The sequence below is a fragment of the Bos grunniens genome, chromosome 21 (assembly GCF_055505025.1).
Source record: "Bos grunniens cultivar Pamir isolate PY7600 chromosome 21, Bosgru_T2T1.0, whole genome shotgun sequence".
NCBI lineage: Eukaryota > Metazoa > Chordata > Mammalia > Artiodactyla > Bovidae > Bos > Bos grunniens.
Window position 1 is genome coordinate 50,538,772 of NC_141185.1, and position 24,091 is coordinate 50,562,862.

The following is a 24,091-nucleotide window of genomic DNA, read 5'->3' on the forward strand; positions in this document are numbered from 1 at the left end:
TAATGGATTTTAAGTTTCTTTGCCTCTAAAGTGATCTGTTCTATGTTTACCTTTGAAATCTTCTTTGTTACTTTGGCTAAGTGAATATATTATTTCACAATGATCTATATGATTCTATCTGACTGAGTGTTATAAACCCTTCTGATATTTATTGACAAAACTGCCTAAATAGCTTGACTTCTAGCTGACTTTGGGATGCTTCAGAGGGCCCCTGAGACATCCCAAAGAGCTCTTAAACTACCTGAGTTCATTTGACATGTTAAATTGCATGGGAAATATTGTTGGAGGAGTGACGAATCTTCTCGGGTTAAATTGTATGGTTGATGTTACTTATATAGATATCCTAGAAATTATGTGAAATTCATGAAAATCTGATATGTCCTGGTAAAATGTTGTCAGTTATAATTCTAGTTATCATGTTAAAGTGTTACAAGTCACAGCAATGACCAGGCTACTTTGTCAATTACAATTTAATTCGATTTTAAACATGCCTTGTGTGGTTTCACTCTCATGCCTTTAGAAAAATACTGCTAGTTCTTCAAGGTGTATGGAAAAGACTTTTCTAAGATTAACTGATAAATTTTGTTTGTTTGCTACCTGATAAATTGGTAACAGACTGGAATTTAGTCTACTCTCTATGTTAAGAGAACAAAGTTTTCTTAGAATGAATCTTTCCATAATAGATTATGAATTTCTTTGCCTTTAAGTGATTTATATTTGTTTTAAAAATCTTTTGTTACTTTAGTAAATAAGTGTTATTTAAGATTATGGTACATGTAAAAGCTCATTCTGCTTCTACAAAAAATAACGCCTCACTGTTAGACTTGTGCTATCCTAATGTCCTTAAAAAATGGCAACAGTCTACTCCTAAATTGGGGAATTAAAAATGGGTGAACAATAGCTGAAAATCAAAGAGTCAGGGCTATGGGAAATCCAAGACGGCCGCTTGGCTTTTCCCAGCTCCCTGACAAACCTCATTTTTATTTGATGGGTTAAAGCCTTCCCTGGCTACAGGGTTAATGCCTCCATAATGAAAAAATCACTGAATATTAAGTTTTGTAAATTGTTAAACTAAATTTCTAGTTTTGTTAATTAAGGTCTAGTGTTTGCTAAGACTCACTTCTGAGATAGTTCCTTGTTATGTTATATTGCTAAAAGATTTAATTAAATTATTAAAAAGGACACTCTAAGTTTGTTTCTAAGGCTTATCTCAGTAACCAATCTTCAGATAAAGGTCAGATGTTCCATAATGTACAACCAGGAGATTAACACCAGCCTATAGTCATTTAACAAATGAAGTCAGATGACCTGGGGTATACCAGGCTCTACCTAATGAAAGTTTTTGACTTATAATTCTTGCTTGCTGCTGCTGCTGCTGCTAAGTCGCTTCAGTTGTGTCCAACTCTGTGCAACCCCATAGACGGCAGCCCACCAGGCTCCCCCGTCCCTGGGATTCTCCAGGCAAGAACACTGGAGTGGGCTGCCATTTCCTTCTGCTTATGACTTTACTAATAACAGCTAGCTATAGCTATATTATTTTCTATGTCACTTGTTTCGGAGGATTATTTCTTACGTTAACAAATGTGTGACTGAGCCTGTGATACAATGCTGATATGCAGTTCCATATGAGATCAATGATTGTAATAATGTAACTCTAGATATGGGAAGAAGCAACAAGAGGGAATATTTTCCTGGACCAAGAGGCTAGTAAGACAGTGGTCCAGAGACTTGCTACTTGCAAGGCCTGGTCCAATAACAGCACACTGAGTGGCCTGTCAATGGAATATTCCCTAGACCTGGGAATGAGCCTTCCCAGCACCGTGGGACACAATGGCCATGAAATGGCCCCCAGACATGGTCAAATATGTGGCTGTGAAGGGGCCCTGCTGACTGGAAGTTGGTACTTGCCAGCTGCGTCTACAAAGATTACATCATGACCACTGCAAGCTGCTGACCTTCGATACTGCCTGAAAGGAGGTCAGGGTGGAGATCAGAAATAAGGCACTCTGTGCTCTGGGAAAAACCCAGAAGAACCGGCCTTCAGATAGTCAGATGTTTTCAGGTAAAGATTTTATGAGCCCAAATTCTTGCATCTTCTCATACCTAGAGAAACACTAACGTCACAAACCAATGTCTGGTCCTGGTTCCCCTGGTAGCCCCGGAGCAGCTTTTCTACTTCTATTAATCTTTGGGCCATATACCTTTAACTTTCTTGTTAAGTTTGTTTCTTCCAGAATACAACAAATCTCCAAGTGGTAGGATGACAAGAATATTCCCTGACCAACACCCAGACAGTGCTGAAACAAGCCACCTTATCATTCCATGGACTCTCATCTCCCTCCGTAAATGCACCTGACAGAGAGCAGACAAAGGGAACCCAGAGCCCCACGACGCCCCTGTACAGCTTGAAGAAGCCAGAGTGGTCATCGCCCCTTTTCCCCTGAGACTGGGTTCCCAAATGCCTGAGAAGGGAAATAGGTAGACAGACATGAGCAGGGTATCAAAAGAGGCCAAAGAATTAGCCCTAGAAATAAAGAGAGGGAGGACCCAAGGACAAAAGAGCAGATAAAACCAAGGAGGATCTTGCAATGCAGGAATGGAAAAACCAGACCCTTGTCATCCTTCCCTCCCCCTTCTTGTAACTATTAATGGATTTCAAGTCCTCCTGAGCAGCATAACCTGGCTCCCCTCTTACCCTATAGGGAGAAGGTATTTGCCTTACTCTTCCCTCCACCCAGTATACGTGCCTCGTCCAATCAGCAAATGACCCACAAGACCCCTATCCCACTCCTTGTACCCTGGGTATAAAAGTGGACTAAAGACCCCTGTTCAATGTTGGTTCTCCCTTGAGCTGGCCCGCTGTTCTAACAGTGTCCCCCATTCTAATAAATTTATTTCCTTCTCATTCTGTCTCATGTCTGGAAATTCTATTCCCACCCACACCTAGACCATGACAAGATTTACCATGCTGTGTCATGGAATTATCCCCAGCAACCCAATGAAACACAGCCCTTGATATAAGTAGTAGTCAGGATATTACTGTTACTCCTGGAGAGACACCAACTGTTATTTCAACAGGAATATTGGGACTGCTTCCACAGGGGACAGTTGAATTATTGTCAGGAAAATCAGGGCTGACTTCCCGGGGAGTTCAAATTCATACCGGAGTTATAGCCAGTGATTATGAAGGAGAATTGGAGGTTATGGCCTCTACTGCTCTTCCCTGGAAGATTTCTAAAGGGGATAGAATTGTTCAGCCTTTAATTCTACCTTATGTGGGTATAGGACATTCAGACAAAAAGCAGAGCTCTGGGGGATTTGGAAGCACAGGAAAGGCTGGTATTTTTCTCACTGAAAAAATTTTAGAATCCAGACCCACCTAACAAGTCAATATAAGTGGCAAAAGCTTTCAAGGTTTAATAGATACTGGAGCTGATGTTTCTATCATCAGCTCTCAACATTGGCCTAAAGTGTGGCTGACTAGGCCTGCTCCAATATCTATTGTAGGTCCGGGACAGGCACAGGGGCTAAAGCAGAGTGCTATGGTATTGTCTTGTTCAGGGCCTGATAAACAACCAGCCACTATCTAACCTTATATTGCTGATATACCTGGCAATCTATGGGGTCTTGATCTCTTGGAACAATGACATGCTGAGATACATATTCCTTCAAATCAATATAGCGAGGCCAGTCACTGAATTATGTTCAGTCAAGGTTATATACCGGGATTGGGACTGGGCACAAATCAACAAGGAAGATTTATCCTTTGACTACTCAAGATTTCAAACCGCTCCCTTTTCTTTAGTGGCCACTGCTCATATTAATCTTCCTCCATCCACACCCATACCTCTTAATTGGAAAACTGATCAACCTGTGTAGATAGAGCAGTGGCCTCCAAAATAAGAAAAATTGGAGGCTTTACATGAATTAGTTAATGAACAGCTTAGCAAGGGACATATTATTGAGTCCTTTAGCCCTTGGAATTCTCTGGTGTTTGTTATACAAAAGAAATCTGGTGAATGGAGAATGCTTACTGATCTGAGAGCTGTTAAGGCTATTATTGTTCCGATGGGTGCTTTGCAGCCTCGCCTCCCTAATCCTAGTATGATTCCAAGAAATTGGCATTTGTTTATTATTGACCTCAAAGATTGTTTTTTCACTAGTCCTTGACACCCTGATGATCAACGTAGATCTGCCTTTTCAGTTCCTTCCGTTAATTTAAAGGAGCCACATAAAAGATTTTAATAGACTGTATTATCTCAGGGTATGCTTAACAGCTCCCTATTTGTCAACATTTTGTAACGAAGGCTTTACACCCAGTGTAACAACAGTTCCCTCGTGCATATATCAGGATATATTATGTGCCTTACCTGAAGTTGAAAGCCTAAAGGAACTGTTTTTAAAGCTAAAGGAATGCTTGGAGTGTGCTGGCTTGTGTATAGCTTCTGATAAATTACAATACACTGAACCTTTTCAGTACTTAAGGAATATAGTCATGCATACTACAATCAAACCACAAAAGGCGCAAATACGCAGAGACTCAATTAAAACTCTAAATGACTTACAAAAACTACTGGAAGATATTAACTAGATTCAACCTAAGTTAGGGATTCCAACTTATTCTTTATCCCATTTATTCTATTAAGAGGAAATCCAGAGCTTAATAGCTCCCGAGAGCTAACTCCTGAGGCTGAGAAAGAACTATCAATTATAGAACAAGCTGCACAAAAATGCCAAATAGACAGAATAGACCCTTTGGTGCCTCTCCAGTTGTTTATCTTCCCTACCCCTCATTCCCCTACTAGGTTGATTTGCTAACTCCTTTAATAGTTGAATGGATATTCATAGCTAATTCACAAACAAAATCTATTACCCCTTATTTAGATATGATAGCCACTACAATTCTCAAAGGAAGAGGGCGTGTTCAATAGATTACTGGACATGATTCCTGCCTTATTTGCACTGCAAACTTCCAAAGAATTAAAATATTCTCTTCACAGTTCTTTATCTTGGCAACTTGCTTTAGCTGACTATGTTGGGCAAATCGACAGACACTGTTCTGATTTACCTATCTTATAGTTTTTAAAATAAACAAGATGGATTTTGTCTAGAATTACTAGTGTTGACCCCATTCCCTCAGCTCCTCCTATTTTTACAGATGGCACTAGCTGAGGTAAAACAGGATATACAAGCACGTTTATGCTAGTTATTTAAACACCTGGATATTCTACACAACGAGCAGAAATTCTGGCTATTAAACACACATTACAAAATATTCCCCAAACAATTAACATCTTATCTGATTCTCAATATTCTGTACATGTTACTAAACATATAGAAATAGCAACTATTAAGGATACTATCCCATCCACATTGTATACACTTTTTACAAATTTACAAAAGGTGATTAGATACCAACAGTCTCCATTCTACATTACTCATACTCCAGCTCATACTGATTTACCAGGGCCTTTAACACAGTTCAGTTCAGTCGCTCAGTTGTCTCTGATTCTTTGCAACCTCATGGACTGCAGCATGCCAGGCGTCCCTATCCAAGGCCTCCCTATCCATCACCAACTTCCGGAGTTTACTCAAACTCATGTCCATTGAGTCGGAGATGCCATCCAACCATCTCAGAGATGATCAAGCCAATGCCCTTTTATTTCCAGCATTTATAGAAGCATCAGCCCTTCATGATCTGTCACATTGTAATTAAAATATTTAAAAACCAAGTTTCATATCCCTTGGGCTTAAGCTAAACAGATTGTATGGCCTTATCCTAAATGCCAGATGGTTGTGATAACCACATCTCCAACAGAAGCCTTGGGAGTTAATCCCCGTGGCCTGAAGCCAAGTCAGATCTGGCAGATGGACATAACTCACATTCCATCCTTTGGAAAGCTTGCTTATGTACACATCATGGTTGATACTAACTCTAAGTTTATCTGGGCAACTGGTTGCTCTGGGGAATCTACAAAACATGTTATTTCACATTTGCGTAGTTGCTTTACTACTATGGACCTCCCACAAAATATAAAAACAGACAATGGCCTGGCTTACACTAGTTCCCCTTTTAGGGATTTTTAAAAAGGCTTGGTCTATAAAACATCATACATGAACTCCCTATAATCCCCAAGGACAAGATATTGTAAAATGAGCTAACGATCTCTTAAAGAAATGCTACAAAAACAAAAAGGTGGGAAATGGAATGTCACTTCCTCCACAGTAAAAATTATGTAAAGCATTATTAATTTTAAATTTTTGCATCAAAATAATGATTTCACTGCAGTAGAATGACATTTTAAAAAGGAACAAAAAGAAATTCACCCCAAACCACCTGTTCGGTGATGTGATCCAGTAACACGTTCATAGCACAGGGGGACTCTGACAACCTGGGGGAGGGGTTTCGCTTGTGTTTCACCAGGTGATTCAGAAACATCCCTTCACGTCATCTGAAAGCATCTTTTCTGTGGAACGTTGCGCCCCCAGAAATAAGTTTCAAAGGCCTGAGTCTGAAACACACAAAGATAATGATTCCTCTCCCGTTGACTTATCGCAACAAGATCCCCACTTGGGGATAAAAAATTAAAAGATTAACACAGAAATCAGAAGAGATCTTAGAAAATAAAGGGAATGCTGTCACTCCTAACAAACATGCCTGTTGCCATGTTTGCTTTTATCACCACCACAGTGAGTATACCCTTAGCAACAGCTGAATCTAAAAATTAAACTTATTGGGCATATATACCTAGCCTCCCATTACTAAAACCCATTGACTGGGGGGATTCTATGATCCCCGTTTATGTTTATTATTCTTCCTGGGTACCAGGACCTAAAGATACACGCCTTCCTCTTTTTAAACAAGAGGAAGGGACTCCCTTCAGTGTTACTTATGGGTATGAATCCTGGCCAACTTGTATGGGACCAACTACAAGATGTCTTAAATTGTCTATGCAAGCCTGGCTGTCCACTAATTCTTTAAATAGTAACTATGTTAAGGTTCAGCTACATCTTCTCTGTGGTCTGAGTTTTGCTTATAACAACTCAGAACCCGATGTGAAATCGCTCAGTCGTGTCCGACTCTTTGTGACCCCTGTGGACAGTCGCCTACCAGGCTCCTCGTCCACGGGATTCTCAAGGCAAGGATACTGGAGTGGGTTGCCATTTCCTTCTCCAAGGATCTTCCCTGACCCAGGGATTGAACCTGGGTCTCCTGCATTGCAGGCAGACGCTTTACCGTCTGAGCCACCAGGGAACCCCATGATGACACCAAATTGGACAGACCTTTATGCGAGCATCACAAGCTGTGGACTGAAAAGCAAGATCGTATTCAGTGGGGTAATTGCAGTGGGACTGAGGGAATAATTTTGATTAATGGTTCCTATGGAATTGTATGGGACTGGTCCCCTAAGGGGTATGCAGTCTCTAATTGCTCTCATCAAAAGCAGTTCTGCTATCCTCACAAAAGGCTGTGTTGGCAGGGGCATAAAGTCTTTAACCATACTAATTTACCACTCTTCAGATCATCCAATTATATGGCATGGTAGTGGCATGTCACCCCCTTCCCACAATTAGATCAAGGAAGAGGGCAAGGAGGGATTTGGAAATTAGCTTTAAGTCTTAAAAGATTCCAAATTTGGGATGGATATTATTCTGATAAAACGAATTATTCATTGACATTTAATACCAGTACAAATTGGACATTTTATATTCAGGCTTGCATGAGAGATCCTTATGTGCTCTTGAAAGGAACAATTTCTATCAGTGAAAGTGTACAGGAACTTTCTTGCCAGGACTGAAAATTATGTACCTGCTTAAATTCTTCACTTTATAATTCTAATCACTCATTTGTTATATTAAGAAGAAGATTGGGGATATGGCTTCCAGTAAATCAAACCAGACCTTGGGAAGGCCCCCTTGAAACACATGCTCTTTTAAAGGTTATAAAGAAAGTACTGCAACGTTCCAAAAGGTTTATTGGACTCCTTATAGTAGCTATTATGAGAATTACTGCTATAGTCACAACCATGGCAGTAGCCGGGGTGCCACTGCATCAAACTATACAAATGACTGCATTTGTCCAGCAGTGGCACCAAAATGCAAGTTCTGCCTGGGGAACTCAAACTCACACAGACCAAGAAGTTAATGAACAATTGATTGATTTAGAAAATGCAGTTCTCCTACTAGGGGACAGAGTACAAAATTTAAAATTACAAATTCATCTGAAGTGTGATTGGAATATCTCTTCATTTCGTGTCACACTTCATAAGTGTAATCAAAGTGCATATACTTGGGATCAATTATCTAAACATTTGAGAGGACACGTTTGTAATAATCTATCCTTAGATATTTCCCAATTACAGGCTACTATTTTTAATATGCAGAATGCTCACTTACAACTACTCCCAGAAACTTATTTGAAGAAATTGAAGAAGGTTTACATAAACTAAACCCCTGTAGGAGGAGGATTGCTTAGTACTATAATATCAGGATGTATATTTTTGACTGTTCTGTGTCTAATCCTCAGATGATAAGAGAAACTGAAAGAAATCATCCAAGAACTGCTGAAGAAAGAAGTTGCTCGATTGGTGTATCTACGCCTGCAAAAATAAAAAGGGGGAGATTTACTGGGAATTCCTAATAATGTACTTACCCAGCCTTGAGAGATTCCACAGAAGTAGAATCTGGAAAAACAGCATATATTAAGAAACTATGTTAATGATTATCTTTCATGATTTTCTTAGAATAATAGCCTTGCTACAAACCCCAAGGCCAGACCCAGAAGGGAGTATGACCGGGATCATGAAAGCATGGACTTTGGAACACCGGGTAGGCGCCAGGCATGAAGACTGCCTACGTACTTGCTGATTGTTCCTGAGACTAGCCTGGAAGGGAATGGCCTGGAGTAAAAACAAGGAGATCTGGACTATGTCAGTGTAGTCCATGACATTTAGGAGTACGTGCTTAAAACAGCACGTGTCTTGAGAAAGATAACATCAAGGAAAGTCTTGTAGTCTGCAATTAGGAATAAAAGCTGGACTCAGAGTGGACTCTGCACCTCAGTCCAATAGAGGCTGCAGGTCCTCTGACCCATTGCACCAGATTTTGTGTTCTGTCTTCATTCTCGTGGCTTGCTTCTGGACCGTTAAGGCAACAGGGAGCCAGGAAGAGAATATCAGACAACGTTGTTGCTGTTCAGTCACCAAGTCATGTCCGACTCTTTGTGACCCTGTGGACTGCAGCACGCCAGGCCTCTAGGTCCCTCACTGTCTCCAGAGTTTGTCCAAGTTCACGTCCACTGAGGATGTCAGAGGATGTCAGAGCTTGGTGAGGATACCTCCTATGAGCAGAGGGAATCAGGAGTGCTGGGCAGAGCCTTAGTTCCTACAGAGAGCTGGCGGGCCCAGTACACCAGGCCGGCCTCATAAACCAGCAGGTTGATGGCTGCTGTCAGGACGGCCACAGCCAGGCGCTGGTCCGAGGTGCACATGTAGGCGGTGAGCCATCAGTGCAGTCCTCATCACTGGACCGCCGGAGCTTCCCACCCAACTTCTCATAGAACTGGTAGAGTGGCCAGAGGACCAGAGCGCTGATGTAGAGGAGCACGATGAGCAGGGTGTGCACAACCTTGACGGGCAGCTTGTACTCCATGTTGCACAGCTGGACGTGAACTTGGGCAAACTCCGGAGACAGTGAGGGACATAGAGGCCTGGCGTGCTGCAGTCCACAGGGTCACAAAGAATCGGACATGACTTGGTGACTGAACAGCAACTGGACAAAGGTGATGGAGTAGATGACGGAGGCCGAGAGGCAGAAGAGGGCGGCATAGCAGGTGTAGGTGTCGAGGAGGTGGTGCCAGAAGAAATGAAGGGGGACCGGAGCTTACGTAACTCAGCAATGAAGATGATGAGGGTCACAGTGAAACAGAAGCACCAGATGGCCATGGACCAGTTGCCTACATCCCCTCTCCCAGTGCCCATGCTGGCCACCAGTGAGAAGGCCACACAAGTGGAGAACAGCTGCGGCAGGCGGAGGTAGAACCATATGGTGTTCCAAGAGGCTGAGATGGACAAAGTGAATGTCCTATTGGTGGACATGGTGTTGTGATGGTCAGGCATCAGTATGGCACCAGTATGGCAGTGGTCTTCGCTGAGGACTCATCAGAGAAAGACCTAGTTCCGGAGGTAGATTAAGTCAGACGTCTGGAAATGACACAGGGCCCTGTGATGGCTGAGGCTCAGAATCTGTGGAGTTAGAACCAGACACTTGGTAACAGCACAGCTGCTCTACAGTTATTCTCCCCACCCGTCACCCTTGGCTTTGTCAAGAGACTTGTCTTATCTCAAAGGTGGGTTGAGTCTCACCACAAAGCCATGCACATTTTTAACTCTTTGCACTGCATGCCATTATCTACAGCCATACAGGGTACAAGAATGTGCTCAGTCGTGTCTGATTCTTTGTGACTTCATAGGCTGTAGCCCACCAGGTTTCTCTGTCCTTGGGATTTCCCAGGCAAGAATACTGGAGTGGATAGCTGCTTCCTATTCCAGGATATCTTCTCCAAACCAGGGATCGAACCCCTGTCTCTCGCATCTCCAACACTGGCAGGTGGATTCTTTACCACTATTGCTATCTGAGAAGCTCTGGTTACAGTGATGGTTTTCTATAATCCCAAGTTTCAACTCTCTCCAAATTGAAAAAAAAAAAAGTTTTTAATTGTTTAGTAACAAACTTTGACTTCAACAAAGTTGAGACAATTTATGTTGCTGAAACACTAACATGTTTGATTATAATTCAGTTGCCAAAACACTAACGTGTTTATTTCAAGGTGCTTTCAGACACAAGGCCGAGTGTTATGGCATATAGAGTAGATTCACCATATACCTGTCTGACTTAAAAATTCTGAATAACAAGCATCTGAGCCCATGAGTTCAGAAAAGAAGTAGTGGATTGCATTGTTAATGCAATTATTTTTAGCTGCGCTGCATGGTATGTGGAAATTCCCCAACCTGTGTTTGAGCCTGTGCCCCCTTCAGTGAAACAACTACTGGACCACCAGGAAAATCTGATAATCCATTCGTGGATGAGAAAACTAAGGTGAAAAGGCTGTAAAAGTGTAAACCCCAGATAAAAATAGCAAAGCTGTGGGTTTGAGCACTTTGCTCTACAGCCCACATGTCAGCAGGTCCCTTGTGGGTGGGAGTTCTGGGACCCAGGACCCACCTTCAGGCCCACGGCCTCCTTCCACAGTAACCTGGAGACACGTGTCCCGGCCTGTCCTCCCTGCAGCATCACTAGAAGGAGCTGCCATCTGAGGAGACACAGCCCCACCCAGAGGAGGGCAGCTTCAGGTCTGAACAGAGAGGAGCCCATGGGGTGAGAACAAGGCCCTAGGGACAAGATGACATGGGAAGTAGGGACTGTTGTGGATCCCCTCCCCCAATTTTGCTTTCACATGTGACTCTTCTGCATTGGGGAAGGGAGACCCCAACTCAGCATGACTCCAAGCATCATGGAGCATCATGGAAGAATCACAGAATAAATTAACATAATGTCTGACTCTTAAGCTCCAGAACTGCCATCCAGGTGGGAGTTTGGAAAGATCTAGAAGTAGTCCTACCTGTGAGGATTCTCCTGGCCTGGGAGACAGGTTAGCAACTTCCAAGCTGGGAAGAAGGGACTGGAAATCAACAAGGATGCTGTGTCTGAGGCTGATGTATACATCCCAGGGAGTGGGTGGGGATGGATGGATGATCACCCCCTTTTAAGGGCAGGAGCTGAAAGAGGAGGCCCCTGTAGGACCCCTGGGAGGTGACAGCCCTGAGAATGCACCTGGGACTGGGGTGGGGGCGGGGGGCAGAGTGGAGATGACTGGGGGGATCCCAGGGTCCCAGGGACCCTGAGGCAGTCTAGTACATGTCTTCTGACCCAGAAGAGATGCAGGCATGGAGCCAACCTTCCCATGGAGGAGGGGCCTGGACTGGAACTGAGACAGGAGAACAGGGGCCTGAAGGGGTTTCAGGGCTGTGACAGGGACACATGGCTAGAGTGGCAGGGACCCTGGAGACCACAGAATTGCCCAGGTCACCGCCCAAGACAGTCCCGCCAGCCAGAGCTGCAGTCCTGCTCATACAGGGGCTCCTCCAGGGTCCAGTGTGTGGGGGGAGTGAGGCCCCTCCCATCCCGCCCCCTCCTCAGGGACAGCTGCCCTGTTTGCAAAGGACTATTTGCTGAGAGGCCCCCAGGCCTGAAGGGCCAGCAGACTGAGCCCTAGCCAGCTTCCTGCCATCAGGGGCCTTGTTGCCTTTGCTGATAATAAACCCTGGGAAAAGCTGAGGCTGGAAAGAGAAACAGAGAGCAAACCTGAGAACCTCCCTGGACTCACAAAGCTCCTTGAGCCCCAATTGCCAGTGGAGCCCTGGAGCCTATGGGCCTCCCAGTGGGCATGCCAGAGGTGGGGAGGGGCACTGGGGTGAGGGAGGCTGGGGTGTCCTGCTCGCTGTTTGCCAGTCTATTCCCACCAACCTCCCAGAACTCATCTGGAATTTCCTTCCAGGGAGAAATGACAACTTTGGATCCAGGGACAGAGGGGGTTCCCTGGTAGCTCACCTGGTAAAGAATCTACCTGGAATGCAGAAGACCCTGGTTCGATCCCTGGGTCAGAAAGATCCCCTGGAGAAGGCATAAGCTACCCACTCCAGTATTCTTGGGCTTCCCTGGTGGCTCTGACGTTTTAAGAATCCACCTGCAATGGGGAGACCTGGGTTAGAACCCTGGGTTGGGAAGATCTCCTGGAGGAGGGCATGGCAACCCACTCCAGTGTTCTTGCCTGGAGAATCCCCATGGACAGAAGAGTCTGGCGGACTAGAGTCCATGGGGTTGCAAAGTGTTGGGCATGACTGAGCAGCTGTGCACAATGGGACAGAGGGAGGGCTTGGGGAAGGAGAGCCATGGGTGTTCCTGCTGTGTGACCCTGGGTAAGGCATGTGCCACTCTGGGCCTCAGTTGCCCAACTGGGAAGCAGCAGGTTTGCCTGAGTTCCCAGCAGCCCCTCCTCCACTCTAATATGTGAGCTTGGACACAGTGCCCCTGTCAGAGCACAGCCTGGATGTGGCTGAGCCCTGCCTGCCCAGCAGCCAGGCACGTGGACTGGAAGACAGGGAGCTGGGAAGGTCATGGCCAAGATAAAGGAAGGAAGGAAGGAGGAGGTGCCAGAAGGGCAGAGAAGGAGGGGAGATGGTCACCAGAGTTACAAGGAGGCTCTGGACCTTTGGCAGACATTTCATAGCTGGATGATCCTGGGAAAGTGACTCACCAGAGCCTCAGTTTTCCCATCTGTGCAATGGGTTCAATACCTACTTTAATTAACGAAATCATGTGAACAGCTTATCAGAAGGCCTGTCACATGGCACACTCAATCCATGCCAGCTGTCTGTTCTCCTCCCCTGCTCCCTCACAGAGGACCCAGAAGGCCCTGGCCCCATTCTGGACATAGCACATACAAGCTTGATTTGCTCCAGATCAGAGGTTGCAAACCAGTTTGTATTGGAGGTGATCTAAGGATGTGTTTGGTGTCCCTTCAGTGTTTTCAGAAAGAGAGGGTATAGAATTGGTGTTATTTATTTCTATTGCGTTTGGTAGCTGCAAAGTGTTTTAATTTCACATGAAAATCCACATTTCCAGCTCCTTTTCAAGCTGCAGGAGATCTGGTGTCACTGGGCTATGCTCCTTTGGTGTGGGGTGAAGCTGAGCAAATGCTCTGCCGTTTATATTATTTTTCATTTTCATCTCTGTTTAGTATTTTCTACATTTTCTTCTTCTCATGTTTAATTGACATAAAGCAGGACTGTGATCATCTCAAAAGTGCCCCATTCCCTCTCTTGGGTGTGGCCAGGCTTCCTGCCTGCTCACAGGCACATCCACCCCCCCATCCATGGAGCATCCAGGTCCTCAACTTCATGTACAGCCTTCAACACATTTCACAGGCTCTGATCATATGTAGACATGTGTGTACACACATTCACACATGTTTGTAAGGAGTATCTGTATCTTTTTTTGCTGTTTTATAAACATGAGACCATATCATCACACACCACATCTTGCTTTTCCACCACCCCCGACAGGTGCAGCTCGTCCTCTCTTGGGGCCCTAGTCCTCTCCATCCCCTTTACTTATTTCTTTCCCTCCTGGGTCCTGTGGGCATTTGGACTGAAACCCCTTCTCTAGATCAGTGGACCCTTCCCAGTGAGTCTCAGACACTGGGGACACAGGGTATGACAAGGGATCCTGGGATCCATGTGACCACCATGCTCTAGAGCAGGAGGTCGGCAAGTTTTTCTGGAAACTATAAAAAAATATATGACAAATAATATATTTTTCATTTCTGGAAGTTCATCTTGATTTCCTAGGGCTATTATCACAAGCCTGGTGGCTTAAAACAACAGAAATGCATTCTCTCACAGTTCTGGAGGTCAGTGTTTTGAAGCAATGTGTCAACAGGGCTGTGCTGTCTCTGATGCCCCAGGAAGGGGTCCCTCTTTGCCTCTTTTAGCTTCTGGAGGCCCCTTACCTTGTGGCTGTGTTACTGAACTCAGGCTTGTCTCTTCAGTCCTCAAGAAGCCAAATACCGAGAGACGAGTGTCAGGATTTGTCTGTGACAAGGTGCCGCTCCTCCGCTGTGAATACAATCACCACCCATGTCTGCATCAGCCCCATGTTGGGCGGTGGGTTAAAAAAAGTACTAATGAACATTTCCACCATTTTTTGTGAATCATCTTGGTATGGAGGATTTTGTTTTTTCCAGTTTAGTAGGTCTGAGGTGAAAAAAAGATTGTATGTCCAACAACAGCCAACCGGCTGTCCTCGTGGATTCAAACCTCCTTAGGGAATTGTCTTAGTGAAAATCCACTTTCCCTCCCTGTCCCCTTGTAAGGGACACACTCCAGGCAAACTGAGTGTCCTGTGGGATCTTAAAGGGAGAAACTACTTCGTACCACCTTTCTTCCTCACGCTGTGGGGGCGCTGAGGCTCTTCCTCCCACCCTTGCCTCTGCACTAGAACCCCTCTCCCTCCAGAGACTGGGGGGAGGCGGCACAGACCCCGGCATCCCCTGCCTGGGGCACCAGGACAGAAACCATAGAGGTCGGTGTGGATTCAGTTCCCTAAAAAGCTGACCCCCTCTTCTTCCTCCCTTGCCTGCAAAGTCACCCCTGTAAAGGAGGCAGGCTTTTCACAGTTTCATTTTCTTTTTGCTTTTAATTTGGTGCCCTTGTTGGAAGAATCTTTATCATGAGTAACAGGAAAGCCTCCCACTTACCAGATCATTGACAAAAGAATTCTAACTGGAAAATAGTAATTTAGAGACCCATTCCAGGGCCACTGTTCTTCAGAATCGAAAACATACACGACTTGGGCTATATTAAAAAAGCATTTTATTCATGGCTACCTACTGGGTAATAGCTCTAGTGTTGCCAATCTGCCAAGATGCGTGCCAGTGGACTTCTAGAAGGGATGGATGTAGACTCCCCTCCCCCAACTTAACTGGCTCCCCCAGAACAGATTTAAAGCAACCAAACCAATTCTTTCTTGGGAAAAGAGTGGTACAGAGTCACAAATAAGCCATTCCCCACTCCTGCAGCATCCTACTGACCGCATAGTCCCAAAGAGCAAAGAATATGACCAAATAGCGGGGAAGGTGGCCTCGCAGGACGCATGCTCTTTTACTCACTCGATCAAGAGGTTGGCTGCTCCGTCAGAGCCCAGTTTCCTGCTCTCAACAGAAAGTGAAAGCAGGTTGTGAGCAAGGAGTGGGGAGGGGTAGGTAAGTTTTACAGCTGCTGGAAAAATACCTACAGATCTTCAGTGGGAGCAGCGGGCACCCCGACTTTCCTAGCCGCACTGTCCCTTTCGCCCCAGGAAGAGGGGGAGGGCAGGAACCCCGGGGACCTGGCTGCTGCCTGGATGCATAACATTGTCACCCAGCTCAGGCTCGACAGCTCGTCCCTGAAGAAGCCAGTACTGAGAGATAAGTCTTGGGCAGAAGAAAAGTAGCTTTATGTTAAGCAAGCCGGCGGGCAGGGGAGAAGGTGGATCACTGCGCAAAAGAACCAACTTCCAACACGGCAAGGCTCAGCTGGAATTTATACAAGGAAGAAAACTGAAACTGCCGTAGGCTGTGTGCCAGGGGTGCGCTGTGCTTCTATTTTGGGAGACTTTACATTAACCCCCGGGCCGCCTTGCTGGATTGAGAAGGTGAGTGTGGTCCTTACTTTGTTCAGATCAGCACATCAGTTCTAGGGGTCAGTGGTCGTATATTTTCTTGAGGAAAAAACGGAGACACAAACAGAGCTTAACCGGCAAAGCAAATCTGAACTCAGAACGTCAAATCCGGAGCTGTGTTTAAACTGTTTACAAGCCTTTGGTTGAGAACAAACCAAAGCAAGAAGCTTTGGTTACAACAGCGGTGACGTTGACCACCTGATCGTCACCATCACCATATGCTGGTCCTCAGGCCTGGCCTCCAAGCCCATCATGGGTTTTTTCCTCCACGTGGGGCAGCTGCTCTCGACCTCCGTGTCCTTCTCGCTGGGGGCCAGCCTGGGCATTTGGGAGGAGGGCATGGGTAACTGGTGCATGTTCGTCTGGTGTCTCTGCTTTGCCGTGAGCCTCATCACCTCCATAGTGGAGTTATGTGGGCTGCAGTCCCGCTTCCCACGCTTCTGGGATGGTTTTATTCATGCTTATTCCTTCCACTTCATCATCATCTGCATCGTGACTTCCGTCATCTTCGGCACCTCCTACATCCAGGTCTTTTCTCCAGGCCCCGCCCAGAACCGCGCCATCATCGCCACCGCCTTTTCCTGCGTGGCTGCTCTGCTTTATGCCATCGAAGTGGCCTGGGTCTGTGTCCGACCCGGCAGCATGGTCTGCTTTGTGCCCACCTTCCCAGGTGTGCTCAGGAGGCTGGAGAACCATCTGGCCTGGGTCATCTTCCCCTTCATCTGCAACACTGACCTGTACCAGCACCAGCCGGCCCTGGTGTGGTGTGTGGCCGTGTACGCCATCTGCTTCGTCCTGGGGGTCGTGAACTTCCTTGTGAATGGGTGTGACTGTGACAACGACAAAAAGCTGCCCCTTCGCATCCCCCTTTTACTGTGGGTGCAGACTGTGCTCTCTGTCGTCCTCTACGCCACCGCAGTGATCCTCTGGCCCCTCTACCAGTTCCATGAGAAGTTGGGGGGGCAGCCCCAGCGATCCAGTGATATGAGCTGCAGTGATCAACTCACTACCATTGTCTGCATCTGGGACCTTCGACTGGCTGTGGCCCTCCTGACAGCCATCAACCTGCTGGTTTATGTGGCTGACATGATGTACTTGATCCTAGAGACTTTTGTATGGACTGAGGCTCAGCCCAGGGACTCTGGATTCTCCCTTTCACCTGCAGTTTCTTCACCAACTTCTGATGTCCCTTGATACCCTCTTTTAGACTCAGATACCTGGTGTTGGTGGGGGAGGGGAGTTGAGGGGAAAGTGGATGGAGCCACAGGTAGAAGGGAGATTTCTCAGAATATGGCCTTTTTGAGCATTTTGATTTTGAAACATGTAAGCAAATTGCTTTTTTAAGGAAACAAAATTAAAGTTTGAAAAATATACCAAGTGGAAAAGTAGGATCAGGGGAGGGATCGTTGGCCAGATGGTCTCCATATTCCCTGCAGCCTTGATGGACAGGCTGGGGAAGAGCTGAGAGATGCTCCCACAGGCTGTCTCCAAAAGCAGAGGGAAGGGAGGCGCCTTGGGTCCAGGGATCTGGATACAAGACAGGCTGCGATCTTGGACCCTTTGCTGCAACCCTTGCTTGTACCTGGACAGCACCAAATCAATTTCTATTGATTAAGGAGGCCAAGAACCCTGGTCTATAACATGGGGAGAAGGAGCTGTGGCCCTCATGCCCACTTGTTGAGTGGCCAGGGCCAACTCCAGCCCTTTAGTACACACAGTTGATGGAGAAGACCCCGGGTGCCCAGGCATCAGGCCCTTCCCTTTCTCCCTGCCTGGCCTGGCCTCCCTGCCTCCCAGAGCAGTGGCCAAAGACTCCCTCCTCAGCCGGCCAGCCAGAGCCTCCTGGCTGACACCAGGCTCAGACTGTGGCCAGAGCCTGGTATAGAACAGAGCCCGGGTCCATTCTCTGACCCTGGAGCAGCTTCTTGGAAGGATCACAGAGTCAGCCTTCCTCTATCCACCTTTGAGTGGAGAAAAGAGGGTCTCTTCTCTCCTGAAGCCTCAGGCACCTGACTATCTGTCTTGGGGGCCAGTGTAGATGGTCCATCCATGTGGCCCTTGTCTGTATGGCTGACTCCTATCCCAGGGCCCCTGTAGGGAGGCTGGTGGGCTGGGGGAAGGGCAAGGAGGCACCAATCAGACCCTGCCTAGCATCTTGACTCTCTCAGGATATTTCTGGCAAGCTTGCCAACAGCAGAAGGGGGTGCTGTTGTAGGACCTCTGGGTGGGGCTTCCTCCACTGAGAGCTGGCTGTGCAGCAGGCAGGGAGCCCACGCTTTGAGAAGCTCAGCCCGAGGGCCAGACGACTGTGCTGTGCAGCCACGGATGGGCCACTGGCCCAAGGGCTGAGCACCTCCAGGGGACTCCGGTCACTGGTCCAGCCTCGCCCCTGCCATCTCCCTTGGCTACCTGTTCATGCAGAGAGAGGGCACAGCCCTGCAGGATATGTCCTAACAGCCCACCACCTAACAGCATGAGGGGCTCCAGGTGAGGTTAAGAACTCAGGGATTCAAATCCAAGTTCATATGACATCAAACTACTGTGCTTTTCACTCAACTTTACAGTGGCCATACCTGCCATTTGTAACACTGACCTTTGGGGACTTGGTCTGGGAGAGCAGGGAGCTGTAGCCTGACCTCTCAGGATTCTCTCCTGTCCAGGCTCTAGGGTTTAGGGTCATGGCTTCTACTGTTAACTCTTTTCATGAACCTCAGAAGCTGCTGGGTGTGGCTGCCTGTCTGATTATGACCGGCCACCAGGGAGAGCGCTTGGACTATCTCTCCTCCAGGCTGACTTGCAGGCAGAACCAGCCTGATGGATACTCTGGCAGGAAATGTGAGGGGCTAGGTCTTTGACATGGTTAGGGGGCGGCTCCAGAGACCTCTCCAGTATTCTTGGGCTTCCCTAGTGGCTCAGACGATAAAGAATCTGCCTGCAATGCAGGAGAACTAGGTTTGATCCCTGGGTTGGGAAGATCCCTTGGAGGAGGGCATGGCAACCCTGTCCACTATTCTTGCCTGGAGAATCCCATGGACAGAGGAGCCTGGTGGGCTGCAGTCCATGGGATCGCAAAGAGCTGAACACAACTGAAGCAACTTGACTCACTTTCCAGGGACCCTCTAGATGCCCTCACTCAGCCACTGAGCTGAGACTGGGAGGGGGCTGAGGCAGCGGTGCAGCCTGGCCTGGAAGGTGACCCCCAGGCTCCTTGACTCCCGGCCCAAGTTCCTTCCAGAGGGTCAGGCTTCCTGGAAAGAAGAGGAGCCAGGATTCCCAGAGGAAAAGCTTTCCTAAAGGAAATCTCTAACCTGACATTCTGCTCCTGGCTCTGGGGTTTGCATGCCCCAGGGCAGGGAAAACCTGAGGAGGCCGCCCCCACCTCCTAGGTGGCCCCAAGGTGAGGGTCAAGACCCCAGAGGACAGCGTGTGCTGTGGCCCCACCCCCACCCTAGACCCCTGCTTCCTGCACAGTCTGCTCTCAGTAGAGTCACGGGGAAGGAGAGGCTGATGCTCTAGAGAGACCCCAGCTTCAGTCAGCCCTCCTGACTCTGTGTCTCCCTCTGTGAGATGAGGATGTCCTCCATCAAAGCGCTGAGAAGGGGACTGAGATCCCATAGACAGGGTGCCCAGCCTTGGGCTAGGGGAGGTGGGGACCCACAAACAGCACTGTCACCACAATCCTAATAAAGGAAGAGCTGCCCCTTTGGCTCAGCATCTCCTCCCCCTTTCCCTCCCTCCTCCTGCTCCTTCTCATCATCTGAGGGTCTCAGGTCCTCAGGACTTGGAGCCAGATCACATCTTCTCTGTGTGCCATGTTCTGTGTGTGTTCTCATCCAGTCTGATGGCTTTAAGACTCCACTCAATAGACAAATATCCTTGTGCACCAAGTGTGTGCCAGGCACTGTTCTAGGTCTGGACAGAGAGCAGAGAACCAAGAACTCTGTCCTCATAGAGCTGACACTCTAGTACAGAAGATGGACCATGTGCAACCAGTATACAGTATCAGGTCAGTGGATGATAAATGCCATAATGAAGGCAAAACTGGTGAAAAGAGTTATTGGAGTGTGTGGGTATGAGTGGCCAGGCTGCTCTTTTAGGTGAGTGGGCATGGTAGGCATTTATGAAGATATTGAATGAAGTGAATAGGCTGTATGATGAAAACTCTGGAATTCCTGCCTCCGAAGTTGATCTCTGTTGGGGTCCAGAGTCAAATCCAATGGCCTCCTGCTCTCTCCCTCTGGATGTCTCAGGACTCCTCACACTCACCATGTCCAATCACATCTCCTGAACCTCCGGACCACCCCCACACACACACGCTGGTCCTTCCTCATCTTTCCTGTCTCAAAGGCACCACCTTCACAGATGCTCTTCACAAAACACTCATGAATCCACCCACTCTTCCTCTTCTGTAGGGCTACCTGGTCCAGATCCATCCATCCGTCTCAGCTGGACACCTGCCATAAGCTTCTAACTGATTCCTGTTCCCATTCTTTCCCTCAAAGCCTGTTTTGGACTAAATTCAAACTAAGATACCTTTGAAAGCTTCTCTTCGGATGAAACAGAGACTTCAAAACATCACTTCCAAAGCCCTGCGAGCTCAGACCCCTTTCTACCTCTCCAGCCACTGAGAACTTCTCCCAGTCCCTCTTTGTCATCTCAGGGACTTTCCCCTTACATGTCTCAAGTCCCCCAACCCTGATCTGAGACCAGAGCACAGCCTGGCACACAGTAGTCCTGTGCTCAGTCTACGCCACTCTACGCCTCAGTTTCCTCAACCAGAAAATGGAGATAATAGCACCTGCTTTTAGACATGACTGCACCCTGTGGAGAATCTCCCTGGCAACTTTAGCAGAGAACAACTGTGCTAGAAGGATGCTGGGTAGCTTGGAGAATTATTATGGAGGGACCAGGCTCAGAACAGGAAGGAAGTGAGCTGGGCAGCCAGGGCACAGTCAAGATCAGCTGGTCCAGGCACCACGGCCTTTGGAAGCACACACTAGATGCTGCTTCAGGCCCCGCAGAAGGAATTCTAATCTGACCTGTGTCTGTTTGCTACCTGCTCCCTAGGTGTGTGTCCAGGCCCCACTTGTGGGGCAGGTCCAATATTTATCTGACCTTTTAAGTTTCTTATTAGGGTGAAGCCCAGTCTGTCACAAGTACACAATGGGGACATCCTCAAATATAGTGGGGAGTTTAGGTTCTCAGTGGTTCCCCTCCCTGGAGATGTCCATCACACAAGGCCATGGTGCTGTTAGGAGGATTAAATGAGATAGCACCAAATCCAAGAATTCTCAAGCATTTCCACTAAAGGCTGAAGAAATGGAATATATCCTGGCCAGGAGACCCAGCCTGGAGCCTGAGGCGGTAAGCTCATGTGGTTGTTGTTGTTCAGTCGCTCAGTTGTGTCCAGTTCTTTGCTGCTTCATGGACTGCAGCATGCCAGGCTTCCCTGTCCTCATGTTATATTAAAAAAAAAAACAACTGGCATTTTCGAGATGGCTCAGTGGTAAAGAATCTGCCTGCCAATGCAGAAGACGCAGGAAATACAGGTTTTATCCCTGGGTTGGAAGATCCCCTGGAGAAGGAAATGGCCCCCACCCACTCCAGTGTTCTTGCCTGGGAAATCCCTTGGACAGAGGAGCCTGGCGGGCTACACTCCATGGGGCCACAAAGAGTTGGACATGACTGAGCACGCACGTGTGCACTTTTAATAATATACTCATCACATATCATGCTTATTTCAAGACAAAATAATGGCTTCCTACTAATGGACTGTGGGCTTCCCTGCCCTATTTGCTTAATGACACAGAACAGTTTCCTTTTGTGCATTATTTGAGCAACTTCTGGTTGACATCAAGAACAAAGCTTAAATTAAGTTTGTGGAGGAGAGGGAGGAGAAAGATGGGGTGCCAGATTCCCGTGGGAAGTGGGCAGAGGTGAGAAGAGCAATGGAGGGATTTGGGGCATCTGCTAGAGTCTGCCAGCATCCAGAAACAGAATATTCTGAAAGTGCTTCCTTCTCCCCAAAGCATCAGAAATAATCTCAAACTCTTTGTTTTTTTTTTAAGGGATTTGCATAAGGAGTGATCCCAGACTAGTAACAAGAGTGTAACAAGGGGCGGTCGTCTGGGCTGACGGGCAGCTGGCCCAGCTCAGCATGGACATGGATCACTGCAGTCACTGGGCCTGAGGGATGGCGTGCTGCAGGCAGCAGTGGACACCTGGGAGCACGAACCAGGGGAGTGACTTCCCTTGGCAGTAGTGCTGAGAGGGTGTCATTGGCTTTAAGGCTGGTCAGGGCCAATGTAGGGAGGGGAAGAAATCTGAGGGACCCCCTCACCCTATGAGCAGCTTGGTGGCCCAAATGGGTGGTTTTGGGGAACTTTGCTCCCTGAGGAAGCTCACCCTCCTTCCAGCCAAAGCACTGAAGGGATTTATGGAAACAGATACTGGTTGGAGTCGGGGGTGAGGAGATGGGCTTGAACTAAGCTCCCCCATCCCCACCACTTCTCCATCCCTGGTCAGAAGCAGACCCAGAAAAGACCAAGTGGACAAACCCCCACCAGCCCAGCCTGGCTCCAGAAGAGACCTCAGGTGACAGCTCACAGGTTCTGTCGGCTGAGAAAGCGGCCCTGAGGACTTGGGCTGCAGCGGGGCTGCTGTAGACACAACAGTTACAAGAGGTCATTTGTGTCGTGCTCACTGCAGGTCGAGCTCTGCTGTGGATTCTTTTGTTCCTCCCAGCAGCCCCTGAACTGTGCACTCAGTGTCCCCATTTTCACAGGCACAGAGATGTTAGCTGGTCAAGATCGTACAGGTTTAGGTGGCAGAGCTAGATTTGAACCCAGTCATGTGGGTTCAGGACCTTAAAATCTGCCTGGGTTTGATTTGTACCTTAGACCCAAAGGGGCAGAGTGGCCAATATTTTTTTCAGCACCGACAGACTCACTAGGTGACGTTACCTCCATTTCATTCATCTTCAGGGCTATTATTATTATTATTATCCTCCTTTTATAGATGATGAGACTGAGGCTCAGAGTGAACATTATGTCATTTGCTCAAGGTCACACAGTTACTCTCTGTCAGAGCCCAGATTTGAATACAGGTCTGTCTCCCTGTGAAGTTCAGCAGGTAATGGAATCTCAGTAAACACTGAGCCCCTTCCTTCTTGTGAGTCCAGGAATCATGTCCTGGCTCCTGTCTGTCCTGCTCTGGCTGCAGTGCCCCCGTCTCAACCAGACCACTTCCTGTTGACAAGCCAGCAGAACATGACAGAGAGGGTGCAGATACTAGGGAGGGACTGATTGGAGCTTTGCCTTAATCTCTTGGGCCCATCAGCCATCCTACAGAGATTTTTCCCCAGGAGACAGCCACACAGACAAGGATCACATGGATCGGCAGTCGATGCCTGGCCCCCAGGATGGGTACCTGAGGCCGCTGTAGAGCAGAGTCCATTCTCTCTCCACTTAGAGGAGGACTGAGGAAGGCTGGGTCCGTAATTTTTCTAATCTGGTCTAGAGCCAAAGAATGGGAACATCTGGGCCCCCAGCTCTGTTCTGGATGTGGCTCAGGACACAGTCTTGTGGGTGGGGGGAAATGCATCAGCTAGAGTCACGCTGCATGGAGGAGGCTCTGGCTGACCAGCTCAGGATGGAGCCTCTGACCACAAGCCCCCAGGAGACAGGGAGCCCAGGCCAGGCTGAGAGCAAGGAAAGGGCCTGAGGCTTGGGCACCAGCGATCTTCTCCATCAACTTTGTGTGCTAAAGGGCTGGGGGAGGCCCTGACAATGCAGCTGTGGGCTTGGGGGCCACA

At 47.6% G+C, this 24,091-nt stretch overlaps 2 protein-coding genes and 1 non-coding gene across 3 annotated transcripts; 1 reads left to right on the forward strand and 2 right to left on the reverse strand.

The window, feature by feature from the left end:
* Window positions 1-7,182: 7,182 nt before the first annotated feature.
* On the reverse strand, window positions 7,183-7,255 carry TRNAC-GCA (transfer RNA cysteine (anticodon GCA)). Its single transcript has one exon. It is a non-coding gene; the product is annotated as a tRNA-Cys (tRNA).
* A 2,195-nt stretch (window positions 7,256-9,450) lies between these two features.
* On the reverse strand, window positions 9,451-10,097 carry LOC147349705 (myeloid-associated differentiation marker-like protein 2). Its single transcript, XM_086364995.1, has 2 exons — window positions 9,887-10,097; window positions 9,451-9,671 (listed from the first exon to the last, which is right to left on the reverse strand). The coding sequence occupies exons 1-2, from the start codon at window positions 10,095-10,097 to the stop codon at window positions 9,451-9,453; spliced, it is 432 nt and encodes a 143-aa protein (XP_086221121.1).
* Window positions 10,098-15,242: 5,145 nt separating this feature from the next.
* On the forward strand, window positions 15,243-17,651 carry LOC147349706 (myeloid-associated differentiation marker-like). Its single transcript, XM_086364654.1, has one exon. The coding sequence runs from the start codon at window positions 16,531-16,533 to the stop codon at window positions 17,470-17,472; it is 942 nt and encodes a 313-aa protein (XP_086220780.1). The 5' UTR covers window positions 15,243-16,530; the 3' UTR covers window positions 17,473-17,651.
* Window positions 17,652-24,091: the final 6,440 nt, after the last annotated feature.

Excerpts from the sequence above, each read along its gene's own strand:
- LOC147349705 (XM_086364995.1), bottom strand. The coding sequence starts at position 10,097 with ATGTCCACCAATAGGACATTCACTTTGTCCATCTCAGCCTCTTGGAAC. Across the intron at positions 9,672-9,886 it reads CATCTTCATTGCTGAGTTAC|TTCACGTCCAGCTGTGCAAC; the intron begins GTAAGCTCCGGT and ends AGTTTGCCCAAG.
- LOC147349706 (XM_086364654.1), top strand. The coding sequence starts at position 16,531 with ATGGGTTTTTTCCTCCACGTGGGGCAGCTGCTCTCGACCTCCGTGTCC.